We start from the raw sequence: 24,701 nt of genomic DNA on the forward strand, positions 1-24,701 counted from the left end.
GTTTCACCGCAAAAGTGATACTGAGGGTATCATAAGTCAACACTAATCAATATGCATTTGGATTTCAGGGCCCCTTTAGTACTACCTGCATGTCACTTTTGATATTCTATTTACCTATAAAACACAACGCCAGAAACAGGAACTGTAAATGAAAAAACAAAACAAAACAAAACAAAAGGAAAAAAATTGTACTGAGTTTTGACAGGTTTTTGCTACTTTACAATATTATGAACGAAATAAAACAAATGATTTCCAAAATATACAGGTAAAGGGAAGGAAAACAATATAATATCCTGTATATTGAGATATTTCTGTATTAATGCAGTGTGTGTGTGTGTGTGTGTGTGTGTGTGTGAGTGTGTGTGTGTACAGTACATCTAACCACAAGCTTTGAACAATTGCTAAACCTATCAAACAAGAATCAGAAGCCTTGGTCGTACATCAGTGCAATCCTCATTTTATTAATATCTATAAATTATCAGAAACTAATGGCCGATACCAGTGATAGTATCTGGTATCGTGTACTTTTAATGATAGCTGGCCTTACGGTTTTTTTTTTATTCCAACTCGCACATGTAGCATTTAAAATTCGGAATGCTTAATAATTTGTACTTTACCGGGACCGAGATTTTACGTATTCAGGCCATCAATACCCATTATTGAAATTTGCGAGACTTCTTGTGGAATATTCTAAATATTTTAAAAGTAACCGGTTTCTGTATAAAGAGTAACCACACACAAAGCTTCTGTCATACCTCCGTGAGAAACGGAACGATAATGATAATCCGTGCATAAAAATTCTTCTCAAGATACACCAGTTTTCGAATCGTTCCACTTTTTCAGAAAGAAAAAAAAATCCTTCATGTGACCCTCAATTAAAATTCAATACTGCCTCACACATAGTATGAAAGTATTGAGTTGGAGAGCTGTAGCACTGCTGAACTATATTTTATTACTGAAAAAAGGTGTAATTCGTGTTTAATTTACAAGTTCTGTTGTATTACAAACTCACCCATCGAGCCACTCAATCACTGAGCCAGTATTTCATTGAGTAAATGATTTAATCTGATTCGATTTGATTTGATGTGATATGATTAATGCCGGAAGACATCCATAGCTTACAATAAGCATACACAACAAATAAGCTTCCACCACTGAATCTTCTTCTCCTTAAAAGCTATAAAATCCACACAATATCATACTCGTCTTTCAACAAAATATCACGTTATGAACCCCTGATCTACCGGTACTATATCCCTGAAGTCAAACAACTTTGAATATTACGGACCAACGATTGGAACAATATTATATCAGCTAAAAGCAGTGCGCTCTATTCCCGTCTATATATAGGGCACACTTAAAAGCAAGTATACCTCTCAGACAGGCTACACACATGGACGTAAGATCACATTCTGCAAACCACAACCGTTAGGGTGACCGTGCTTTCTCCGTTTGTGCCCCCCCCCCCTTCTTTGGAACACTCTCCCTACTCATATTCAGACCTACACCTCCGTTGTAACCTTCAAAAAGAAACTTAAATGCCATTTATTTTTAGAACAGAACTAATGATTATGTATGCATTGGTAGTAAATTATTTCTTAATCCAAGCTGATTCGATGCTTGTTTGTTTGTTTGTTTGTTTGGTTGTTTAGCATTGTAAAGCGCTTCGAAACATGTTGTATTAAGCGCTAAATAAGTATTTCATATTATTATTATTGTTATTATTGTTATTATTATTATTATTATTATCTGCCCTGCCAACTTTATTCATCTTATATATGGAAATAGGACCTTATACTTTTACAGCTTTGCTTGAATTTGCATAAAGTCGTATTTATCGGGTATTGGGATGGAAACACGAATAATAAAGATCATCATTGCTTAAAAAGAACTTTCATAACATCATTACCTTTTTGGTTTGTTTCTTTGTCTTTAATGAATTGTGAACGCAATTAATATCTTCTTTTTTTGGTTCATCTACGAGCATAAAGTCTTCTCTGCATAACCCTGACAATTGAAATTCGTATTGAGTCACCATCTCTATCATTGCATGAAATATTCCTAAATCATTTTTTTTTCTTGTAAAAGATCGAAGGTTGATCTGTTTATAACCGACGATTCTGCATAACGCTAATGTTGCAAAATTATATACTTTCGTAGATTATATAGACTGCTGCATTTCTTTCTTGTTATTTTAACAGCTACGACATAAAAAATCAATTAAATAAAACCAGTGTTCTAGATTGGTCGAACTATACATAAAGACGTCTCTCGACTCCAAAGTGGTCCATTAGATTAAAAAGAAACAAACAAACAAGCGCATTTATGTACTTTTCACAAATATATGAAACAAATATAGATAACATTTCACAACTCTTCATTATAGCAGCATCATTTGCATTTGTAAACGAATAAACTTGAAAGAAAAACAAACACAGCAATGCTCTTTGTTTCTCTGGTAACATTCTGATGCCATCGGTGACCATGGAAAACGATTGTACTAGAAACTGTTTGTTTGGGATTCTCCCGCTCCCCTCTCTCTCTCTCTCCCTCTCTTCCTGCCTCCCTCCCTCTCTCTTCCTTTCATTTGTGGAAATGATTGAAGCAAATATTGGTGATTCGTGAAATAGCTTCAGGTTTGTCTTGAACTATAAAGATGGCAGTAATAGCTCCGTTAATGCTGTACGACTGCAGAAAACCGCTTTGCATGTAAGTACATCGTATACATACACTAAAAAGCTTCAGAACCGTTGGAATTGGCAATCATACAAACATTATTCACACTTCCCCAACGTCATGTGGTCCATACAGACTTCCGTGTCTCTCTCGAGAAAAAAACAAAAACAAAACATGTTTGTAGACGCGTTCTATTCAACAAAGATCAGAACGTAACGTAAAAGCGAGATAGGCCTACGTCAAATCACAATCAACAGCCTTGACGGTGTGGTCAATAAAGGTCGCTTATACCTGAGAGAAACTCTGAAGTGACTTATGTCATAGTAGTTGCAAAAATATGGCATGTAGTCAGGTATAAATATCATTCAGGGGGTAGGCAATCAATGAAATGGAGAAATAACACAACGTTTTATTATAGTTGAAGCTGAACAGACCTTTTGCTTGAACTTGAAATTCAATCTAAGAGCTATTTTTTTCCTTACACATCCATCGGTCCATTTCGGCCTTCATGTACATATCGTGCACACATGACGTGTACATACCAACACACATCCCTAAAATAATAGCACACACAGATAATTGGGCGTGTCTATTAGATACATTCATTATTGATTATCATAAAATTATTGTTTTATTGAATGGTATTTATTATCATAAAGATAACGCCGTTCAACTTAAAGGCGGATGATTAGGCCCTATCTATAAAATTATCACAGGTTTGTGGGCGACAGAGACGTGCAAACATTTTTTTTTTTTTTGGGGGGGGGGTATTATCCTGTCTTTGTCTCGTTTATTTCTTTCTTTGTTTGCTTTGGGGGTATGATTGGGGTGATCGTCACGACACCAATACCCACGAGTCATACAGCCCAAGAGTCAACTACAGTCCACGAGTTATACAGCTCACGAGTCATACAGCCCATGAATTCGACACTAGGCAAACAAGGCCCACGAGACGGACAAATTAAGCCCCGTGTTCAGGTGTTGTATCTGTCGAAATGGTTGGCTGTTTTTACGTAGTGTCGACCTCGTGGGCTTTATTTGCTTAGCTTCGAACTCATGAGCTGTATGGCTCGTGAGCTGTATGACTCATGGCGCTGTTTTCAATGTCGAACTCGTGGGCTGTATGACTCGTGGGTGTCGGTCTCGTGGGATGAACTCGTGGGCTGTATGACTCGTGGGTGTCGGTCTCGTGGGATGAACTCGTGGGCTGTATGACTCGTGGGTGTCGGTCTCGTGGGATGAACCCGTATAGTTGTAGTTTCTTACCAATATTTCTGAGGCGACTGTGGAGAATCACCGCGGCGATGATCATGATGTTGCCGAATGTGCCGAGAACGGCGATGAGGATGGTCCAGACCTGGACGAAGGTATTGATGCGGACCTGGTGGGCGTAAGGGTTGACCAAACGGCTGTCGATGGTCGCCATCAGGGAAACCTCCATCGGCACCGATGCATTTTCAGGCAACATGTTTCCGAGGGAGGTAGCCAAGGTCCTGGTGAATTGTTGTTTTTTTTTTGTGAATAGAAGATTAGGGAAGCAGCTCATAATTGATTAGACCTTCCATATAGTTCGACCATCAGATGATCAGACTGATCAAGGAAATGTTTCCTCTCCCTTTTTGTCCCTCCATCTCAATAATGATATACAAAATTATTTAACCATTGTACAAAATAATAACACATGATTTTAATCTCACGGTAGATCTATGTGTGATTGACACAAAAAGTCTCAAACCCTGCATACGAATCTGGTAGGCATCTTTATCCTAGTAACACAATATCTTGAAAGGAAATGATAAAACGGGTAGCACTTGTGTTTTTAAGAACTCTAAGCAGCCGGAAAAAAAAATATTATTCGAACTCGTTTTTAGCTACATGGCACAGAGAACGCGTTTGAAATGATTTTACCCTCTACACGCTCGCGTTTTGGATATAATGCATCTTGGATCTATTGTAGGCCTACCTATTATATTATGAAGGATCACCGACAACCAGGGCGTGAGGACACAGCTTGATATGAAACACTTCTTTAATCGCGTAAACTTTCTTCTTTGATTTGCAAGCTATTTGAATCAAGATCAAACCTCACCTATGTTATTGCCACTTGTATATCACCATGGAATATATCCAAATCAATTGATTTTACACGAAGAGGCGGTATTACCAAATGATCCCAGTTTGCAGATTCTCTGGTCCAGATTTGGTTTGTTCGCTTCTACCGCTGTTGGCGCATTTTGCTACGGCCACGCCGTCGAGGTCAAGGTGGACATACAAATAATTATTGCGACTACGATCAATGCAAATCCGTTCATAAAAGACTTTCAAAGCTACAGCTCGGCGTGGCGGTACGATAGACAACCTTCCACTTTGCAGCAGGCGTCTTATCCAGACAAATCGACAGGTTGAATTAAAGTATTGTCGAGCGCGTTGGAGATTTTTTTTTTCCTTTTTATATATTTCGTTTTCCTGTTACGGCACGCATCAAACGACTTCATTCAAAGACCGTGGCTTTTGTGAAGGAGCAGGTACCTTTTAGTTTGATATATAAGGCCGACGAATAATATCAAGTCAGCGTAAGAAAATGCGCGCGCACGTAATGCTAGACAATGAGTGGACACGCCTGTGTTTTTATTAATCAGTATGGCTTTTACGTCGGGCTTTTGAAGCCATATTTACGTAGCGCGCTTACGTAAATTTGTGTGTGATTCTCCATCCCACTCCACCCCATTTTGTGTATGGGGGGGGGGGGGAGGGGGAAGGGAATAGAGTTATTTTCCAACAATTTATTTTCAAACATCTAACCAATAATGTCACATCAAGCGAAGTAATGGTTCTCTTACATGATTGTTCGATGCCTCTTTAAACTGACATCCACATGTTGGTGGATGACATGTGGATGTTATCCACTGATAATTGATACAACAATTTATGCAACAACAATCAAACACTGCCAAAAATCGGGTGTTGAATATGAAACACCGAGCTGGGGTTAAATTTCTAGTGCTCATTTCTGGTGTTAGATTAACACCTTTGGGTGTCATTTCAAAGTATGAAACTAATTTTTAGATAGGTAGTTAGTTACTGTTTTTCTTGTTGATTTTGAACTTCAATAAGACGAAAAGGAACTTTCCGATAAAGTATTTGATTTCTGGGGGAAAAAATGTAAACACAATTATACACCACAGCAACACCAGTTGGTGTAAGTCGCCTATTGAAGCTGGGCTGGTTTTATACCATTGACATTAACACCAATGTCAAATCAACACCAAGCAGTGTCATTGTTGAATTAATACCAGCGCAGTGTCAAATTAACACCAGAAAGGGCCAGGTGAACACTTTTCAACACCACCAAAACGTACTTTCAACACCTGTCGATGTGGTCCTCTATCGACACTTGATCGGTGTTAGATTTAACACCTATGGTGTTAAATCTAACACGGCTCTTTTAACAATAAAAACGATTGGAAATAGAGTATAAAGAAGCTAAGACGTCCCGTATTTTTTTATGCACCGTATCTCTTGTCCGTTACTTATTTTAGCTGCATGCTTGTGTATGGTTATGAATTATGATAGTTATTGATTTTTTATATACATGATTTCATATAGCCCTATAATCATATTGGCCTATATAAAACTTATCGGATGAGAATTTGCTCGCAAAATAGACTGAGGTTCATTTCTAATCATTTTAAAGTAAGTTCATCATCGCAGAGAGATAAATGAAACCTTTCCAGTGATACCTCACTTAAATCTTGTTACATAACTAAGAATATTCTTGAACATAGCCCATATTTTTATAATATTCTTCGTTTTTTAGCAGCTTTAATTGTAAAAATGTCAAATTAGCAAGAATTTTGTGATGAAATCATTCATCTTGGAGGGGTGAGAAAATGGATGCTGGTCTTGTGAGCGTGAGATGAGACGCTGAGGCGTCAGTCCCACTCCAGAGGCGTAAGACTTGGTATAGGTCTGAAATCTTATTTGGCTCTTCTCTGATGCGGAATTGAAGACTCAGGCAACCAGGGCGAGGAAAAGAGCCCCATTTTCGTCATGACCGTGACGGGAAGAAGGAATGCTAGGGAGGCGGAAGTAACGGCCAACTTTAAGTGGTGGGTGTCTCTCGTTCCATCTGATTCCAGACCTTTACTAGTTCAATTAGCGGGGTATCCAATGAAATGGTCGCGTGCGAAGAAATCGGGTTACACGCGTGCATTATGGTTACGTCAATTCATTAGTTCTTTACTTTCAATAAAACTTAGCACTAACTATGACTTCAAATGACGTACTTTACTAACATTTCAATATTGTGGAGTGTGGAAATCAATCAGATCATGGGGGGGGGGGGGGGGGGGGGGTTGGCAATCATAGATATCCGTAGCGAAAGGTAGGCCGACCTTCTTGGTGTGAGGTGGCTGGGCAAAAAATTGACGTTACGCGTGACTTGAATGAATACATCTTGTGCAAACTGATTTTGTCGTAAACGGTAACCAAAGGCAACCATGCACTCGGCTCGATATCTGTCCATTTCTTTCTTTTTTTTTTTCTTTTCGTCGTTAGTTTAGATTATTGTTTTTATAGTTATTGTCTGCCCTTTAATCAACGGGAGCTCCGATTAGAACAGAATGTCTCATGTACATCAGACAGGACCCGACTAGCTAGGCCTACTTTAATGATTTCAGTGACTTTCTAGCTTACTTCGACAGCGAAATTCTAATGTAGTGCCGAAGACAACGTTATGAATACGACATAAGCCAAAGAGGAGAACGGCTAAAGTTCCACGAAAGTCTGACCAGACCAAAAAGAAGGCCTTTGAGCAGATCACACATCACGTGCTCTGATTTGCATACCTATTTGTGACCGATTGACCGAAAAGTAATTTCGCGCCATTTTCAAATTAACTCAGACGAGCAGAAAAGACAGACGTCTCATAAAAACTGAAAGTTGAACCGTCACAGAATTGTGTTAGTTTCACATGGTTTTCCCCTAATTTGTTTAAATTTATGTTATTGTATAATTTGCCAATTTTCTCGTACATAATTATAATTCTTATGCCTAGGATTTTTCTTCCTTTGGCTTTCAACAGCTACAACTCCCCCTCTCCATGCTTCAGTTATAGCAAGACAACAATATTATCATTTTGAGAAAGATTGATTATGCACACGTTTACACGTTAATTGGAAATTTGAGGGTGCTGGCAATTGTCTTTGCCAGGGTGAAAGCTGCATGGTTTGTGGTGGAATTGATATCACCAATTTGTGCAAACATGCTATGGAAAACATCACAATTCCATGATCTTTCTTACTTTCTCATGTACTATTTTCTCTCTTCTGTTTATTTGATATGGAGCAAAGGATTTAACGGTAAAGCACTATCCATGAATTCAATATGTCGTTAATCATGCATCCAAAGCACCGTTTTATCTTCGAATTACAATATCTCTTGATTCTGGAAGTGTAAGTGGCTCTTTTGGTCTTCAATCCCACACTGCCAAAAAAAAAAATCGGGTGTTAAACATAAAACACTGAGCTGTTGTTAATTTTCTGGTGCTCATTGTAGATTAACACCTCCGGACCCGTGTCATTTCAAAATATAAAACTATTTTTTAGATAGGTAATTTATAGTTACTGTTTTTCTTGTTGACTTTGAACTTCAACAAGACAAGCAAGAACTTTCCGATAAAGTATCTAATTTAAAAAAAAAAAAATGTTGTAAACACATCTACACCACAGTAAAACCAGTTGGTGTGGTCTCCTATTGAAGTTGGGCTGGTGTTATGCCATTGGCATTAACACGAGCAATATCAAATCAATACCAAGTATTGTCATTGTTGAATTAACACCAACGCAGTGTCAAAATATCACCAGTTATAGTGTCAAATTAACACCAGGGAGGGCCAGGTGAACACTTGTCAACACCATCAAAACGTAGTTTCTACCCGTTGGTGTGGTCCTCTATTGACACTATTGATCGGTGTTAAAATTCACCATGGTGTTAAATCCAACACCGCTCTTTTTACAATGCAGATCAAGCACAGTAATGGAACACCTTCGCTCAGTGTTTGCATCAAAGAAGTATAGTTCTGGTTTGTGTTATTGGTTTTTTTTTTTCTCTCTCTCTCTTTCATTTCACCCGCCCGTTATTTCTACATACTGACAAGACTGATGTATGCCATTTATTATTCTTTTCTTCGTGTAATTTGTATTTCTGACGTGTTTGTTATCGCTCATATTTTATTTTTCTTTTCCTATCGTCTCTTCTCCTTACGCATTGAAACATCAATTACGAATATGATGTACATGACATTTGCATTATTAATATGTGACCCTGCATCACAAAACGAACAAAAAGTGGGCGCCAGACATGGCTTTCTAGCTAATGGCAGCCGTTTTCTGTAAGAGCAGACATTAAGCTTTAAAAGAATGTCTAACTCGATTCAAATGGAGTCTCCTAACCTATTATGGGAAAGAAATCACACTCTTAGGAACAGTGGGAACTCTTATATCATATTATAATATATTATATTATACATGTATAATAATAATCATTGACAGGTTGATAATTCAGAAATGTAGTGCCCATCGGATGTTACCAATCTGTTTTCAGCCCGTTTCACATACTACAGAACTTTTCACGTTCACAGCTGTGATTGATTTTGTGTATGAAGGCACTTCACGATACATTGTACTTATTGTCTGCAAAGTCAATGTGGCAATTAAGCAACCTCGCTTCCCTTTAGTTTTTAAAGACAGTGCTTCATAATGTACGGAGTAAAGCAAACATATTTCCTTAATCCTAGCTACTATTATTATGTGACCGTGCATCACAAAGCCAACAAAAAGTCGCACCCCTTGGTTTTACGTGATTACTCGAAAACGTGAAATGGGTCTAGCCGAGTCAATTTTGAGTTTTCCATAATTATTTTCTGAAAGACCTATTCTTCTTCTACATTATTCTTGAGTTTGGGATCATACAGTTAATGGGAAACTGGGTTTAGAGCAATTTTTCTACAACCCTTTTTTGTAGAGTAGTGTGATCAGGTATTTCTTACGGGCCCCTTTTCATTTCTTGAAAATCCTTTGCACATTCTTCACTTTTAACTCTAATAACTTTTGAAAGGATACTGATACTGCTTTGAAAGTTGATATCAATCATGGACAGAATGATTTAAGTAAGCATGCTAGATTTCAGATTATTCTTTTCATTTCTTTACTGGGGTTGCTGCGGTGGTTTACATCCTGTTTTTCGTCCCATTCATCGCACATGTAGCATGGTTTAGTAAAGATTAAGCGCTTGAATAGACCATGTACTTTAGAGCCTTTTTTCTCAGTTCACATTTTTTAAGAGTGTGTGCTTTCATTCCAATATTTAGATAGGTTAGGGGAGTGAATTTGACTTCAGTTACACATCATTCTAAAGCTTACAGTCTGCTCTTCGGAATCTGTCCTTAACTAAAAATCCATGTCTGAGGACCTTTGTTGGTTTTGTGGTGCAGGGTCACATAATATGATCCTTGAAACCACTCGTCTTTATCAAAAGCTCATTTAATTGCTAGGGGATGCGCACATAGAGTAATTAAAGTAACCGCATGAGAGACCATGCACGTAAACGTAGGTGCAAGGTAATGAGAAGCTATACCCTTGAGTTTTACCATCACGGCTAGCGTGCGTTGTTGAAATTAACTGGTTGTTTGCGGGGTAATGTTGCGACGTAAAAAAGGAGACCTCAGTACTCAGTTACGTAACACAATGACGTCCATGGTTATCCGTGATCATAAAGCATACACTTGTATCACGTTGAATATCTACACCCCCATAAAAAATAAAACGCAACATGCAAAAAATACTGCCTGAACCAACAAGGCTTTATACTCTGCAAAATTACACTTGGTCTATTTTACTCCTACAGACGCTTCTGAATTTTCTTCTTTTTATTCATTTTCCTCTTTTTGAGAGGACACCATGTTGTTGCACATTTCGGTATGAAATTGCACATTTTGGTAAATTACCAAAATGTGCAGTTACCAAAATGTGCCGTAACATGTTACGGCACATTTTGGTACATGCACATTTTGGTAAATTTACCAAAATTTGGACATTGGCGGCACATTTTGGTAACTTTCTGCTCCTCCACAATCATCGCAAAAAAAAAAAAAATCAAAACTGTATCGCCACCCATGACCCAGTTTTATGAAATTGCCATGGCAGCACAAGGACTCAATACATTGACATATCTATGCCAGAAAAATGCTCCCCCCCCCCCCCTTCACAAAATTACTAGTACTGAACACTAATCCTGCCTGGAACAATTATTGATCACCTTGATTGAATTCTTACTCTTGGAATGCTACCAATGTACTTGACCGACACTTACTTACAACTTTGGGACCCTACCCCCATAAGAATGATCCTCACCTAGTTCGATTGTCTAACATCAGCCCACTGGTTCTGAAGAAAATGAAAATGTGTCACCCCCCCCCCCCCCCCCCCGTCTCCAAGGCGGATATCCTAGGTATTCCCATAGACAAATTACACTCTTCAGCTGTAAAGATACCCACGTACAACATAACGTCTTGCGTGTAGTATGCTTACAAATTTCTACCTATTTCCCCTGGGGGGGGGGGGGGGGTTCCCCATGGGGGCCATATGCCCATCAGAAACAACCTTATTACCCAACCCCCTATCAAGGACGATGTCCACCAAGTTTGATTGAAATTTGTCTGCACCCCTGACATGTGTACATTATACACAAATTCATACAAAGTATAATTATGAGAAATAAGAATCGTAACATTACAACACTGAACTGAACTGAAAACATATAAGTCTAAATGCATTTGTACATTAACAATATAATAAAGTAGAAGCGAAATTAAGCTCTGGACATTATTTTAATTTTTCTATATTGTCGTTACCAATATCCCCTTCTTCCTCGTATTGTCCCTTTACTATATCATAACACTCTCTTTTCTGTAATGCAAAGTCCGTATAAATTCTGCGATGAAAATAAGATTTACCAAATCTCAGTTTCAGCGAAGATCCATATAATCTTTCTGGTAGCTCTGAATATCAAAGGTCAAGTTCATCTGCATATACATAAGGATTGAGAGAACGCAGCAATTTTAGTAGAAAACCAATGAAAGTTTGAGGAAAATTAGACAATCCGTTCAAAAGTTTTGTATTTTTGAAGTTTCACTGCCACCATTGCTGGATAAGAAGACAGTTACACTGCTTGTGATGTCATTTGCTTAGAACGGTATAAAAAAAAAATATAGAGAGAAAATTCAACATATTTTTACTTTTCTCGCATAATAAAAGAGCACTTGACGTAAAATTATTTCTCTCGAAAGGCAGGGGGTGATTAACATAGAGTCGAGGGAATGTGTACTTTTTGGCAATAAAAAAAGAAGAAGAAAGAATCCTTATATCGTTCTACGCATGTGACATCATACACTGTACATAGTAGTCTTCTCATCCACAGTGACTGTGCAGAAATTGTACAAATTCATAACTTTTGACTGGATTGCCCTATTTTCCTCTAACCTTCACCGATGTGTTCTACTTGCTGCATTCACTCAGTTAAAATGTATACGAAGGTGAATTTGTCCTTTTAGCGGAGCGATGATCGTTACTGTTGCTGAAAATCGTTCGAGCACTTCACCATAACCGTGACACAAATATCTGTGAAGGTCGATTTTTAATAGCTACCCGGTGCTTGTTGCTTAACTTCTGTACGAGGTAAATCTCCCCGTAGAGTCTAAACAAACCTCAGATTACTTTGGGCAAGAGACTTGTATACCACCTATTCTCCGAAGCAGATGAATTGCATCACACGTTTAGTACAGAAGTCAGTCTGTGAATGTATGCCAACTTAGACCTGATTACAATATTTCATGATGAAATATACAGAAACTCACTACATCTATAAAAGATAAAAGAAATATCAAAATATAAGAATAAGCAATAAGCAATATACTCACTTTTATAACACCTCCACTTTTTTCAAATGTAACAGAGAAGACACAATCCAGCAAATAAGAATTATGTTGAGGTCAGCCTTCAGATGGGTTTTAAGTCACGGCGTCGATCGTTACAAAGTGGGTCCGTGAACCCTTTTTATACAAAACACAAGTGTTCCCTTTCAGCCAATGAGATCATTTTTCAAAAGCGAAACCAGAAAATCAACGTGTGATACTATAGCGCAAAGACCCATGCAGGCTTTCTATGTCCTTTGACATTCTCAATGCGCAGTCAGATTGAAAGTCAACGTGTGATTTAATCGTCAGTATATAGCGAAAAGCCCATGCAGTTTTCTAATTGGCCGTTGACGTTTATATCCATGGAATAGACTCGGAGTGTGGCGTGTCACTATAACACTCGACTGTACAATGAATTTTTCATGATCAAACACAACACTCAGTGGCGGTAAAAACACTACTTGCTTGTGTATTTTATAACCACATTACACTCTATACGAAACTCGATACATTGTATGTACTCAAACTGTGATACCAAAACCTTGTTCTTATTTTGTCTGAAACAGCCTATCTTATATTGCATGTACAACCTTTGATAATCTTGCTGTTCGTATAAGAACAATATTAGTAACATTTAAAGTTTCACGAATGAGATCAGGAATTTAGGCATCGGAAATCTATTGATATGCACAATTAAAGAAGGATGTAGATTTTCTTTTCATGTTTATAAATATTTGTAAGTATTCTTTTGTTAGTTTTTTGTCGTAACCTGTTCAGTGCTTGCCATTTATTGTGTATCATTGTATAATCATGTTTGCATGTTCTCTGTGTGTATGCTGTGTTACACGATGTCCGCGGAAAAACAGTTGTCCGGGGCTGTTGTAAACAAGTTTTTAGCCGTGTATAAATAAACTCAACTCAGCTCAACTCAACTCAACTCCTTCGTAACTTGAGGAGTCATGACATTATACGTGTACATTGTATTTGCGTTTGCTCCTTTGAACACTGAAAAAAAGAATGCTCAAAGTAATAACGTCTAGTCATTATAGGATAATGCGTCATTATAGTATTGCATAACTCTTAAGGATATCATTGGAAAAAGTAGTTGTGCAAATTTCATTTTCCCCCATATCTTTTATCTTCATATCAAACATTGTGTTGCCATGGTAACAACATTCCTTAATGAAAATCATTGTTTATTTCAATACCTTACTCGGGTTATGAGCACTTGAATTGAGATAATACATGGCACACGTGACTACATGCTTTATTAGTGAGCAGAGTGTACATTTTGTTCAATGTTGAGCGATACATTGCCATGGTATTCTTTTTTTTTCTCCAATAGAAAACATGCAGATGATCATTACTGGTTGAGCTGTCTCCATGGGTGTTGGGTAAGGGTGTTACTCACGTTGAGAGATAGTTTTAGTTATCTATGAATTTATTATTTTTCTCTCTATCTTTCGCTCTTTCTCTCTCTCTCTCTCTCTCTCTCTCTCTCGCAGTTCTGTTTTGATATCTGTCCAAATATAATGAAGTTAAAATGAAATGTTGTAAGGGAATATAGTTTACATGGAAATTTCAAATTCATACATTGTTCATTAACTGTATGCATTTTCACACGCAGTATAGGTTTTGATGTCGGTAGTCATTTAAGAGCTGACATACATATATGCAATGTATAATTTTTTTTTTCTTAGTAGTATTTTATTTAGAAAATGACCTCTGATATCTGAATGGAATAAGAAAGATTGGTAGGTTCACATATCTCAAATTGACACTTACAAAGAAACAGTTGTTTTGTTTTTGTTTTTTATGTATGCCTGTTAATGAAATTTGTATTTTTTATATTGTAAACTGACTGTTTTGAGTGCACCAGGTGGGTTGGGGAGGATGGCCTGAGGGCCTAAGTCATTTAGTTGGCTCTTTCCAGACCCGGGCTACCCAACCTGGTGCCCCCTTACCACTCCAATGTACAATTTTCTGATTTCGAAAAATGTATTTGTGATTGAAAGCCAAATAAAATAATAATAATAATAATAAAAAGATTTACTTCTTTTCAACCATACTCCTCGAAAAGTATGGACATTCAACCACATGCACAGCTTTAAGAATAATTAATTTGCGATATTCAAAAGATATTTGAAGCTGTGGTAAATACATGTTAGCGTTCTTGAGTTTGGAAACGAGCAAGAACACAATTCCGAAATGTCTTTCACCAGTGTTTACGATCAGTATCACTAGATGGCGCTCTAACGATATAACTATCGACCCATTACAATAACGTTATAATAATATCGCACAAGGGAAAATAAAAGGAAAAGAATGATGATCACAATATTTCTACAACTCTTTTGTCAGACCTTGTGGCTTAAATTGATATTCAATTCAACTCACCCTGTGACCGCATCACAAAATCGTACCAGAGATACTAAAATAGATGAAAAAAACAAAATAATGAAAAATCAGAAATGCAGTTTGGCAAAACTCTGAATACCTGCAGATATTGAGTATGAATTTCTCTACAAAGTGCATTTTGGTTGGAAGATAAAAGCTTTTCTGATTGAATTTGAAGGAACTATATTTGATTGGGTGCATATGTGATTTTTATGTGTTTGTGTGTGGGTGCTTAGTAAACACTAACAAACACACACACACACACAGACACACATACATACAAATCACCATATTGTGCAATCTGATTTCATTATCCCGAAGTTTTATGCCGATTAAGTAATATTCAAGTTTACTAGGCTAGCTAAGTACCCTAAACTCAACATGCTCAAGTCTATCTATCGCGACGGTTCAGGTCAGGGCGCCATCTACGGACAGCGAGCGAGATTGATTTTTGTCTTCCGCGGCGTTGAGCATGCAGCGTACTGCTGAGATAATGCAATACTTGAAATTTATAAATTAGAGCCAGTCAACACAAAGACAAATGCTGAAATTCGTCTTAAGTTTTGCATTGGTTTATTGCACATAAAAGATTAGATGTTTGTCGAAAACAGCGATAAACAACGTTCAGGGGGAAAGAGTGGGCAGCGCTTACATTTCATCATATTTCCAAACCATTATTGATCATGTCGTAGTACATGTAAAGTTGAAGAGAGTGATGGAAAAGTGGTAATAAAGATACTGATACAACCACCACAAAAACTACTATTACTAATATTTAAACTGCTGCTACCTCTACTACTACTACTACTACTACTACTACTACTACTACTACTACTACTACTACTACTACTATTACCACCACCACCACCACCACTACTAAAGTACAACTACTACTACAAATCTACTACTAATACTTCTACTATTACTAAAGCTACAACTACCACTATTATTGCTACTACTACAGATTGGTAGGCCTATATAGAAGAGCTTACTACTAATTGTCGCGAGAATGATAATGATGAAAATATCATCACATGATAACATACTTTTGAATGAAATCGTACTGCCCATTCCATAAGGTGATGCAGTAGCGCACTTCATTTTTTTTTTGCCATGTTCTTCTTTGTTGACATGTTTGAACATGTACTAGGTGTTTCAAAAAACATTTCCCATTTTTGATCATTAATAGCTCAAAAACTATTCATTCGATAAAACTGTCATTGATACAAATAATAGCTGAATAGTTTACAATTTGGTTGGATGTAATTTGAATGTGAAAGCATAAACCAATTTCATTAAATCTAAGATTGATTTTGAAGCAAGGTTTCAGATTTTGGTCAAATTTTAACCCTCTGTACAAAAATTGAACCTTGCACAGGAACCAATGATGTGTATGTGAGTGTGTGCTGACAATGGCCCTGAACAATGGACATGCCTGAACCACCTGTTGACTAGGCGTCAGTCTCTCGTGCTCCCAGGCACATGAATGCTTAATCAATAATTCATGTGGATTGCCCTGGGCACTGCTAGTCTGGATTCATGCACGGTAAAGGGTAAACTACATGCACATGGAAAAAGGAAGCACACGTTTCCATGTGCTTGCAAACACCATATTCCATTCCAGCTGGCAATCATTTTCAATTTTTGCTTCACATATCACTAAATTTGGGATAGAAATAAGCATAAATGATCTAAGTTCCTCATTTTAATACAACTGTCTACTAATTAAATAGTCTGACAAATTTTTCACTTTTTGATAAAAAGAAATCATTTTTGGTAAAGAGTTCAGCAGCATTTCTCATTGGGGCGATATGTTTCACAGCAGATTTATTTAAGGCTCCATTTACACAAGTGTATACTCTAATTGATTTTCTTTGCTTCCTGTCACCATGTTTACGATAGAACAGAAGGTATTCATTGTAATTTCGTTTTTCAGAAGTAGGGAGAGCACTGTCGAGACCCAACGACAGTATCGGCAGGCGCTTGACTTTACACAGATACTGCAAGAGGCTGAATAAAGACTAGTTGTAATAGTGGAATTTCTCATGAATAAAATAATGAAGCATTCAAACCCTACCCATTGTTTATTGTCAGGGTGTTAACCACACACTCGCATACACACCCATTGACCCCTGTGCAAAGCGAAATTTGTACAGAGGGTTGAAAATAGAGCAAAATCTGGAACCTAACTGTGAAATTAATCATGGATTTCATGAAACCGATCTATGTTTTCATATTCAAACCACCCTCAATCAAATTGACAGTGTTATTTGATATATAGTTTATGAATTATTAAGAATCAAAAGTGGGAAATGTTTTTTGAAACACCTAGTATATGCATGTTTTAATTTTTGAAGCGCCGTAAGCACTGAAAAGTGGACCTGTGCGCTATACAAGTAGCCACTATTATCATAATTATTATTATTATTATTATTATTATCATTATTATCATTATTATTATTAGTAGTAGTAGTAGTTAATGTAGTAGTAGTAGTAGTAGTAGTAGTAGTACATTAGAAAAAGAGGAGAGGGTGTGTGTGTGTGTGTGTGTGGAGGGGGCAGAAAGAGATAGATAGGGGAGGATACAGATGAGAATCAAAGAAGTTCATAGAGTCAGTAGCTGAAAACGAGACATGTGAGCTCCTTTTTGACCCCTCGCAGGCCCAAGGGGGGGGGGGGCACATTGTGCCCCCCTATATAACTTTTTTTATTATTGATGTATCATCGTCATATTTGCCACGCGAGTAGAGTAACTCATGCTCTACTTGACCGTACATTTGAATATTCACAAGGTCAACCATGGAGGGCGCCTTTTACCAAAATATACAGAAATACATAGGAAATATGCTAAAAACATGATTTTTCTGTATAATTTCTTTATCCCCATTATATATGTCTTATTATGGACCAATCATTTTCATATTTGCCACAAATGATACGCAAGTGGAATTTTATTATTTGTTATGGTTGAAATTTTTCAAGGTCACCACATGGGGGCGCTATTCATATCAACATAGTGATACATTATGAGACCTGAGATGAAATGTTTGGGATGGGTACATGTATAGTTATGACATTTCATATTTGCATAATACTGGAATTTTGAGATTGCAAATTGATAATATGATAAACTAATGATATTAGAGGCATAACTTGGGTGAAGGAATCAAAATAACTCAAAATATAAGGGCAATCTCTAGAAAATATTGTTTTCAATTATCTCTATTATATCTATTGTTTTATGCCTTTGTCACATAAAAACAAAGGAAATAATATGAAAAATTTTCTAGGACATAATTACTTCGAATTTTGCTCTTTCATCAAATTTCAGCTAAGAAACATCCATTTCATACACTGTAATCCTGCATGAAATGGGAACAGAAAAGAGATGCAAAATCTGACTGACACGGTTGTCAGTTTATGGTTGCCATGGCAACCAGCAACATCAAATATAGCTAAACTATTATCAAAATGTTTGCAATAAGATTTTAGAAAAAGTCACCAAATTTGGTTGAAATCGGATTAAGGGCGAAGGAGTGGCAAACGAAAATCAGGTAGGGGGCACAATGTGCCCCCCCCCCCTTGGGCTTTATAGGGTCAATGGCCAAATAAATCAAACGAAATCAGCTCACTATACCTCGCTTTGCGCAAACAATATCCAATTTCAGTCTCTCTATTCATTTAAGCATAAACTTAAACTAGTTTTTCTGAATTCATATCTATAGCTATTCTTAAATCCTCCTCAACATTCTCTGTTCGTACTTCACATTACTGACATTATCGATTATGTAACAATACGTCATGTGCCTCGCTCGTGATTTCTGTATTTATCTCCTGAACTTCCTTTGTACACATTTGGTATCTCTGCTATTGTACACTGCATCTGACTTGTACCTCGCTCGGGTGATCACGCAACTCTCAAGAAGTCTTGTGCCGCGGACATTGTTTTCTCTGTTTTTTTCTTTTTCTTTTTTACTTTTCGGCGTTTACATTTCTCCAATTCACAAATTTTCATTCCTTTAATTACATATACCAAGTAAGAAATAATCTCACATCCGCATCTGGGAATCTACACCCTACAAGCAATGCTTCTATGTAGATTCCTCATATTTCACATGTTTTATTGTCTTATAAGCTGTACTTGACAATTCATCCGTGCTTTTGTATTGTGATGTTTATGTTTTGTGTATTTGTTGAAATGTGAAATATGGAACAATAAAAAACAAACAAAACAAACAATATGGGTCGGATCCGAGAGTTGTGTTTTCATTATGTTAGTTACCATCGAAGCAATTCGCAACGAACGTCTAATATTTTCACTTATCATTTTCCTCTTGCTTTGGTAATAACAAGACTTTAGTGTCCTATAGGCTATTAAGACACACAGTGTAGTATTAAGGATTAGGACAAGTCCTGTTATATTTAAGATGAAGAAAGAAGTGCTGGCATAATTATATTAAACAAATTTTACTGTTAAGTGTTCTCCTTTGCTTCTCTGTAGATCAGTCACGACAAAAAAAAAAACAACAACAACATAATGTACAAGCTCATGTGGATTATCTCTTTGCCTTATGTGCCGGTCAATAATTGTTGGTTGTTCTAGAAAGTAGCACAATATAAAATAGATACTACAGTTTGCTATCGACTCGCCTTTTTGCTACCTCATTTACATTTCACTCTCTCATGAAAAACAGACCTATACCAAATCCACCAGATTTGCCTTACTAAGGATTAACAAAGAGAAGTTTCAGTTGTACCAGGGAGGTCTCTTCCCACTTCCCTGGGTGTACAGTTGTAGGTTAGTCTAATCAGAAAGAGTAAAATCTTACGAAAATAATAGTGAAAAATCCGATCAAAATCGGATTGAAAAAAAATCGGGGAAGTTATGAAATTGTGAGGTTTCGATAGTTTCAGCAGAACAGCTCTCATACAGTTAATGTAAATAAGCATGTAAATGAGTAAACTGATGAAGTTAAAGGGAGTGTACAGTACTGGTTGAGGTGGGGATACATGTTTCGAGCATTCCTAAGTGAGATTTGATTTGATTTGATTTGATTTGATTTGATTTGATTTATTTATTCTCTGTATGCCATTTTTTTTTTCAAATACATCAACTTTCTGCAATTTCATTAACAAAGTACAAAATACCGGTGGTATACTTTATACAATTTTCATCATTTTCATCAATTATGCAATACATCTGTAGTATAATTACATGAGTAACATGTTAATAATTTGCATACAGAACGATTTCCAATAATAAGCACAACGCTTGACTGCTTGGCAACCGATAACAAATAACATTACAATGAAGAAAAACAAGAGGGTCCAACATGATGCTCGTGGAATAAGGGTTAGGGAGAGAGAGAGAGAGAGAGAGAGAGAGAGAAGAAAGGAAGGGGAGGAGATGATAAAAACCTCCGGATACTAGTCTCGCCAGGTCAACTCGACATACCTCTATACCTAGACACATACATACATGCACATACTGTATTTATACTAATAAATTACAGTGATGTATTCACATAATAAGTGTTGATTTTGTCATGTAAAAGTTACATTGAATTTTTTTTTTTTTGGTACGATTCTTATCACTGAAGAAAGAGTGATGTATGTTATGTTATTTTTTTACTGTCGAGAAACGGAATAAACTTGAATTTGAATTTGAATTTGAATAGTGAACCATGATTCGCCCGACATAACATGAATAATGAACAACAGAGAAGGAATGAATCCCAGTGGATCAGAGGAGCACAGTGTACTGCAGGTGCATCCGCACGTGCAGAGACTCAGAGAGAAAGAAACATAATAGATACAACAATGAACAAAGAATGAGTCATCAAGTGTTTCTACAGAAAGTATCACCGGTACTGTGAAATCAAAATTTTCTTTACTGCTTTTTTAAATGAATGAATAGACTTTAATGTTACGTAATTCAAGTGGAAGTCTATTCCCAATATCTGGGCCAGTGTGTCTTACGGATTTGTGTGCTTGGAGTGTTTTGGGGTTACTCAAGTGTACATCCATTACTTGCCTTGTAGGATAAGAATGAATTTCTGAGTTCAGCTGGAACATATCAATAAATGAAGAGGGTAATAAGTCAGTGAGATAATGAGAAACATCTTATGAAATATGAAAGAGCATGTAATTTTAAGAAGGATTCAACGTTTATTTGATGAAATGATTCAAATGGCTGAGATATTCAAAAATTTGAATATAGTAAAAGGCGACAGGCCACGCCTTTTATTAGGATCTCTTTGTTTCACCTTGTTTTTGGATATCTCAGCCATTTCAAAACCGATTTTCATCATATAAACTTTTGATACCCCTTTGAATTGCATGCTCTTTGACATCTCATGGAGTGGTTTCTGAATACCTCGCAAAACGTTAAAAGCTCAATCCTCACCTCAACCAGAACTGTGCACACCCTTCAACCCCTCACTATAATTTTACACTGATCGTGTAAAAAAAAAAAAAAAAAAAAAAAAGATGTTTCTGCTATCAAAATGTTAAGCACGATATTATTCGTGGTTGAATGACAGAGTAATGATCAGTTAGACACATTGGGATTTGAGACTGAGGCGTAATTGTGTTGGAATGAAAAACTGAAAATGTTAAAATTTTATGTACAATGTATATGGCAAGTTGTTCGGGACGACATCATCGCTTGACGATTTGCATATAATTCATATTGACTGTTCAAAAACTGTTTCCTGTAAAGTTAGCGACACTCCCAAATGTCATAACTTCCTTATTTACCATCGGATTTCGACCAAATTTTTATCGTTTTGCTGGAAAAAAAAATTCACTCATTCTGTTCACACTAACTGTAACTGCACTGGAATTACCCTTTAAAGTCGGAAGATCCTCACCCCTAATGGTACGTTATTGCGTAACTCCAGTCCGAACGAACGAAATTTGTGCATGCGCAATGCCAGACTGCAGTGCTATCCATAAACGTGTGAGACAATGCTGCCACTGAGACACGTGTGTGTGTGTGTGTGTGTGTACGCATCATACACAAACATTGTGACCGCGAGGTGCGGTGATTGGAGGAGAGAGGGCAGAAGACGCTTGGCTCTTTTTGCCTCTCTTCATGCGCATGCGCACTGTGAGTGTGCGTCCATTCGGATCCCTTCGGAAGCTCGCGTGGCTCGGACAGCCATTTTGGGTCAGGTGATTTTTAGACCAGTGTGTGTTCGCTGACCCATTGAGCCAGCGCTATTCTCATTCGGTGTCACGACATTTGATACAGAGTGGGGGAGGCAGCGTGTTGCGTTCGTCTCCGTGCCGCACAAACCACTCGCCACGATTGTAAGGCTTTATCTTAAAAGAGAAAGGCACGATCGAAGAGAGCATTTATTTCTTAGCTTTAGACAATCTTTGGGGAAAAAAAAGACACTAAATAGCTTCCCCGTCTCTTGCATAAATCACATTGCATTTGTAAGTCGCTCTCGGAGCCATCTCGAAGGTTCTTCGATCTTCCGCAAGTGACACGTGGCCAGACAGCGGAACACCTGTCGAAAGTCAGGATGCTTCCAGGCGTATATCACTGGATTAATGCAGCAGTTCAGCGACAGCACCACGAAGAAATAAACCACAACCGTTGGATCCACTCCCGGATCGAAGAGCGTTACAGTAATCGGTAGCATGCAAATGAAGAAACAGATAATGACGAAGAACAGATTCTTCGAGATTTTGTTCTCTGTGGACGCTTTGTGGTCTCGCTTTTGCCTGTGGCCTTCTTGTTGGCCGACGCCGTTACCCATTGTCACCGATGTCGTTGAGGGCGCGACATCGTTTTTGATGTCGTTACTCGCTATTTTTCGCACATGCTCGCGGACATGCAGATAGATTCTCACGTACAAGAATATGATTGCAGCCATAAGCGTAATCATGGATATTCCCGAAAGAATGTTAAATCCTAATCCCTCCACTAGCGAACAAACATCGTTCTTCAAACCGAAGGTTGCCCATCCAGTGACGATGAAGGTTATGACGGGGACAATCGGGTAGGACAGTACGATCACGATAATGATAGCTATGTTCCGTTTGCAGAACACCATCCGATATCTTTGAAGCGGTTGGGTTATGAGAAAGTATCGATTGAAAGCGATCACGATAAGAGTGATTATGCTCCATCCGATGAAAACGTACGACAGTGCACCGATGACTTGGCAGAAGACAGATGTCGGTCCATAGGGCTTTACTCCTCCAAGAAGGGCGACAACTTGGTAAGGCAGTATGAGCGCGCTGAGGAAATCAACGCAGCTCAGGGTCACCACAAAGACATTGGTAGTCGTCTGCAGCCGTCGAGACATCGTCACTGCTGTGATAACGAGCGTGTTGCCTATGATACCGACGATGCTGAAGCTTGTAATAATGACGGCGGCGGGGATGTTGGAAAGGACGACAGTGCCATCGCCTGACGAAGCCGCTGGGGTGGACATGTTGCGTAGTTGCAGCTGCGTTTATGAGATGTTATGGGTATTCTGAAATTGTTTCGCTGGTACCTACTGATGGTAGTATGTCCTCAGTCGCAGAGGAATTAAGGCGAAATGTGACGAATGTAATGCAGCTTCCAAACACAGAAACATAGTCATCCGATGTCATTTTGTGATCTTTCGTTCCCTTTTCACGCTGCACCCGTCAAATGTATTCTATGAAGAAAAAAAAAACATATAAAGATTATAATTCATTCCACCAACTACTTAGTACAACTTAACATTTAAGATAAAGATAAAATGCATTATTGTTGAACAGATTAGTTACATTCCGACGGTGATCCTGATGAACCTCGAGGGTTAGCTAACTTCAAGGATAAGCTCTATGGGGCGCCAAGTGTCGCACGGTCGATTTCATAATTCAATTTCATTTTTTTTTTCGATGAAATCGATTGTGCGACACTTGGCGCCCCATCGAGTCTATCCTCGCGGTTAAAGATCACCGTCTGAACGTATCTAATGACAAATGAATACCGCCAGCTCAATCAACTGTGGACATTTTAAACTTCAGATTGAAATACAAGTGCACCAAAGGTAATATCAGAAAGAAAACAGAGCCAATGACATCTGTCATGCTCCTAAGACATGAATATAATAAAATTAGAAAATACTTTCCTCCGAGGAGCAAGACTTTCAACGAATTACATTATCCTAAAGAATTCGGTGAACAACTGCAATGTCGAGCAAGCTTTGTGGTGGAAAGAAACATCATTTTGATATTATTCTTTAAAGAAGTGCGGCGGTGTCATAGAATGTTAAATTTGAGCGAAATATGTCGAATTTCATTTCAAATGGTTATTGTGCAGTCCCTTTGGTTTTTTTTTTGTGTGTGTGTGTGTGCTTGTTAAGGCCACCGCACACTAATGGCCTACAATCTTCTGTTGCACGACAGGCCGACTTTAGATCCGAAATAAATCACAACAGCCTTAGAATAAACACGCTCGTTTATTTCAGATCCGAAGTTGGTCAGTCGTTTGACCGAACGTCGTATAGTGTGCGGTGGTCTTCAGACGCCATATCTAGTTGAAAAACTAGATTGCCCAAAAAGGTACGAAGAGCTTGCACGCCTGTTGAACATCATTTTGAACCGTCTTCCCGTTTGAATTTTATATTACCTACAAACAGCAGCCATCTTGAGAGGAAAAACGACA

The 24,701-nt window shown here is 37.8% G+C and overlaps 2 protein-coding genes across 2 annotated transcripts in view; both read right to left on the reverse strand.

Moving 5' to 3' along the window:
- The window catches only part of LOC139727348 (melatonin receptor type 1A-like), a 40,391-nt gene extending 36,247 nt beyond the window's left edge, over positions 1 to 4,144 (reverse strand). The window contains exon 1 of the mRNA XM_071638309.1: positions 3,943 to 4,144. Within this exon, the coding sequence (XP_071494410.1) occupies positions 3,943 to 4,144 (202 nt within the window). The remainder of the gene's footprint in view (positions 1 to 3,942) is intronic.
- Positions 4,145 to 22,476: 18,332 nt separating this feature from the next.
- Positions 22,477 to 23,496, reverse strand: LOC139727349 (alpha-1A adrenergic receptor-like). The gene has a single exon (XM_071638310.1). The coding sequence runs from the start codon at positions 23,494 to 23,496 to the stop codon at positions 22,477 to 22,479; it is 1,020 nt and encodes a 339-aa protein (XP_071494411.1).
- Between the last annotated feature and the right edge of the window lie 1,205 nt (positions 23,497 to 24,701).

Source organism: Diadema antillarum, unplaced genomic scaffold, assembly GCF_040938485.1.
Source record: "Diadema antillarum isolate AM-2024a unplaced genomic scaffold, OU_Dant_1.0 seq00000127_RagTag, whole genome shotgun sequence".
NCBI classification, from domain to species: Eukaryota; Metazoa; Echinodermata; class Echinoidea; order Diadematoida; family Diadematidae; genus Diadema; species Diadema antillarum.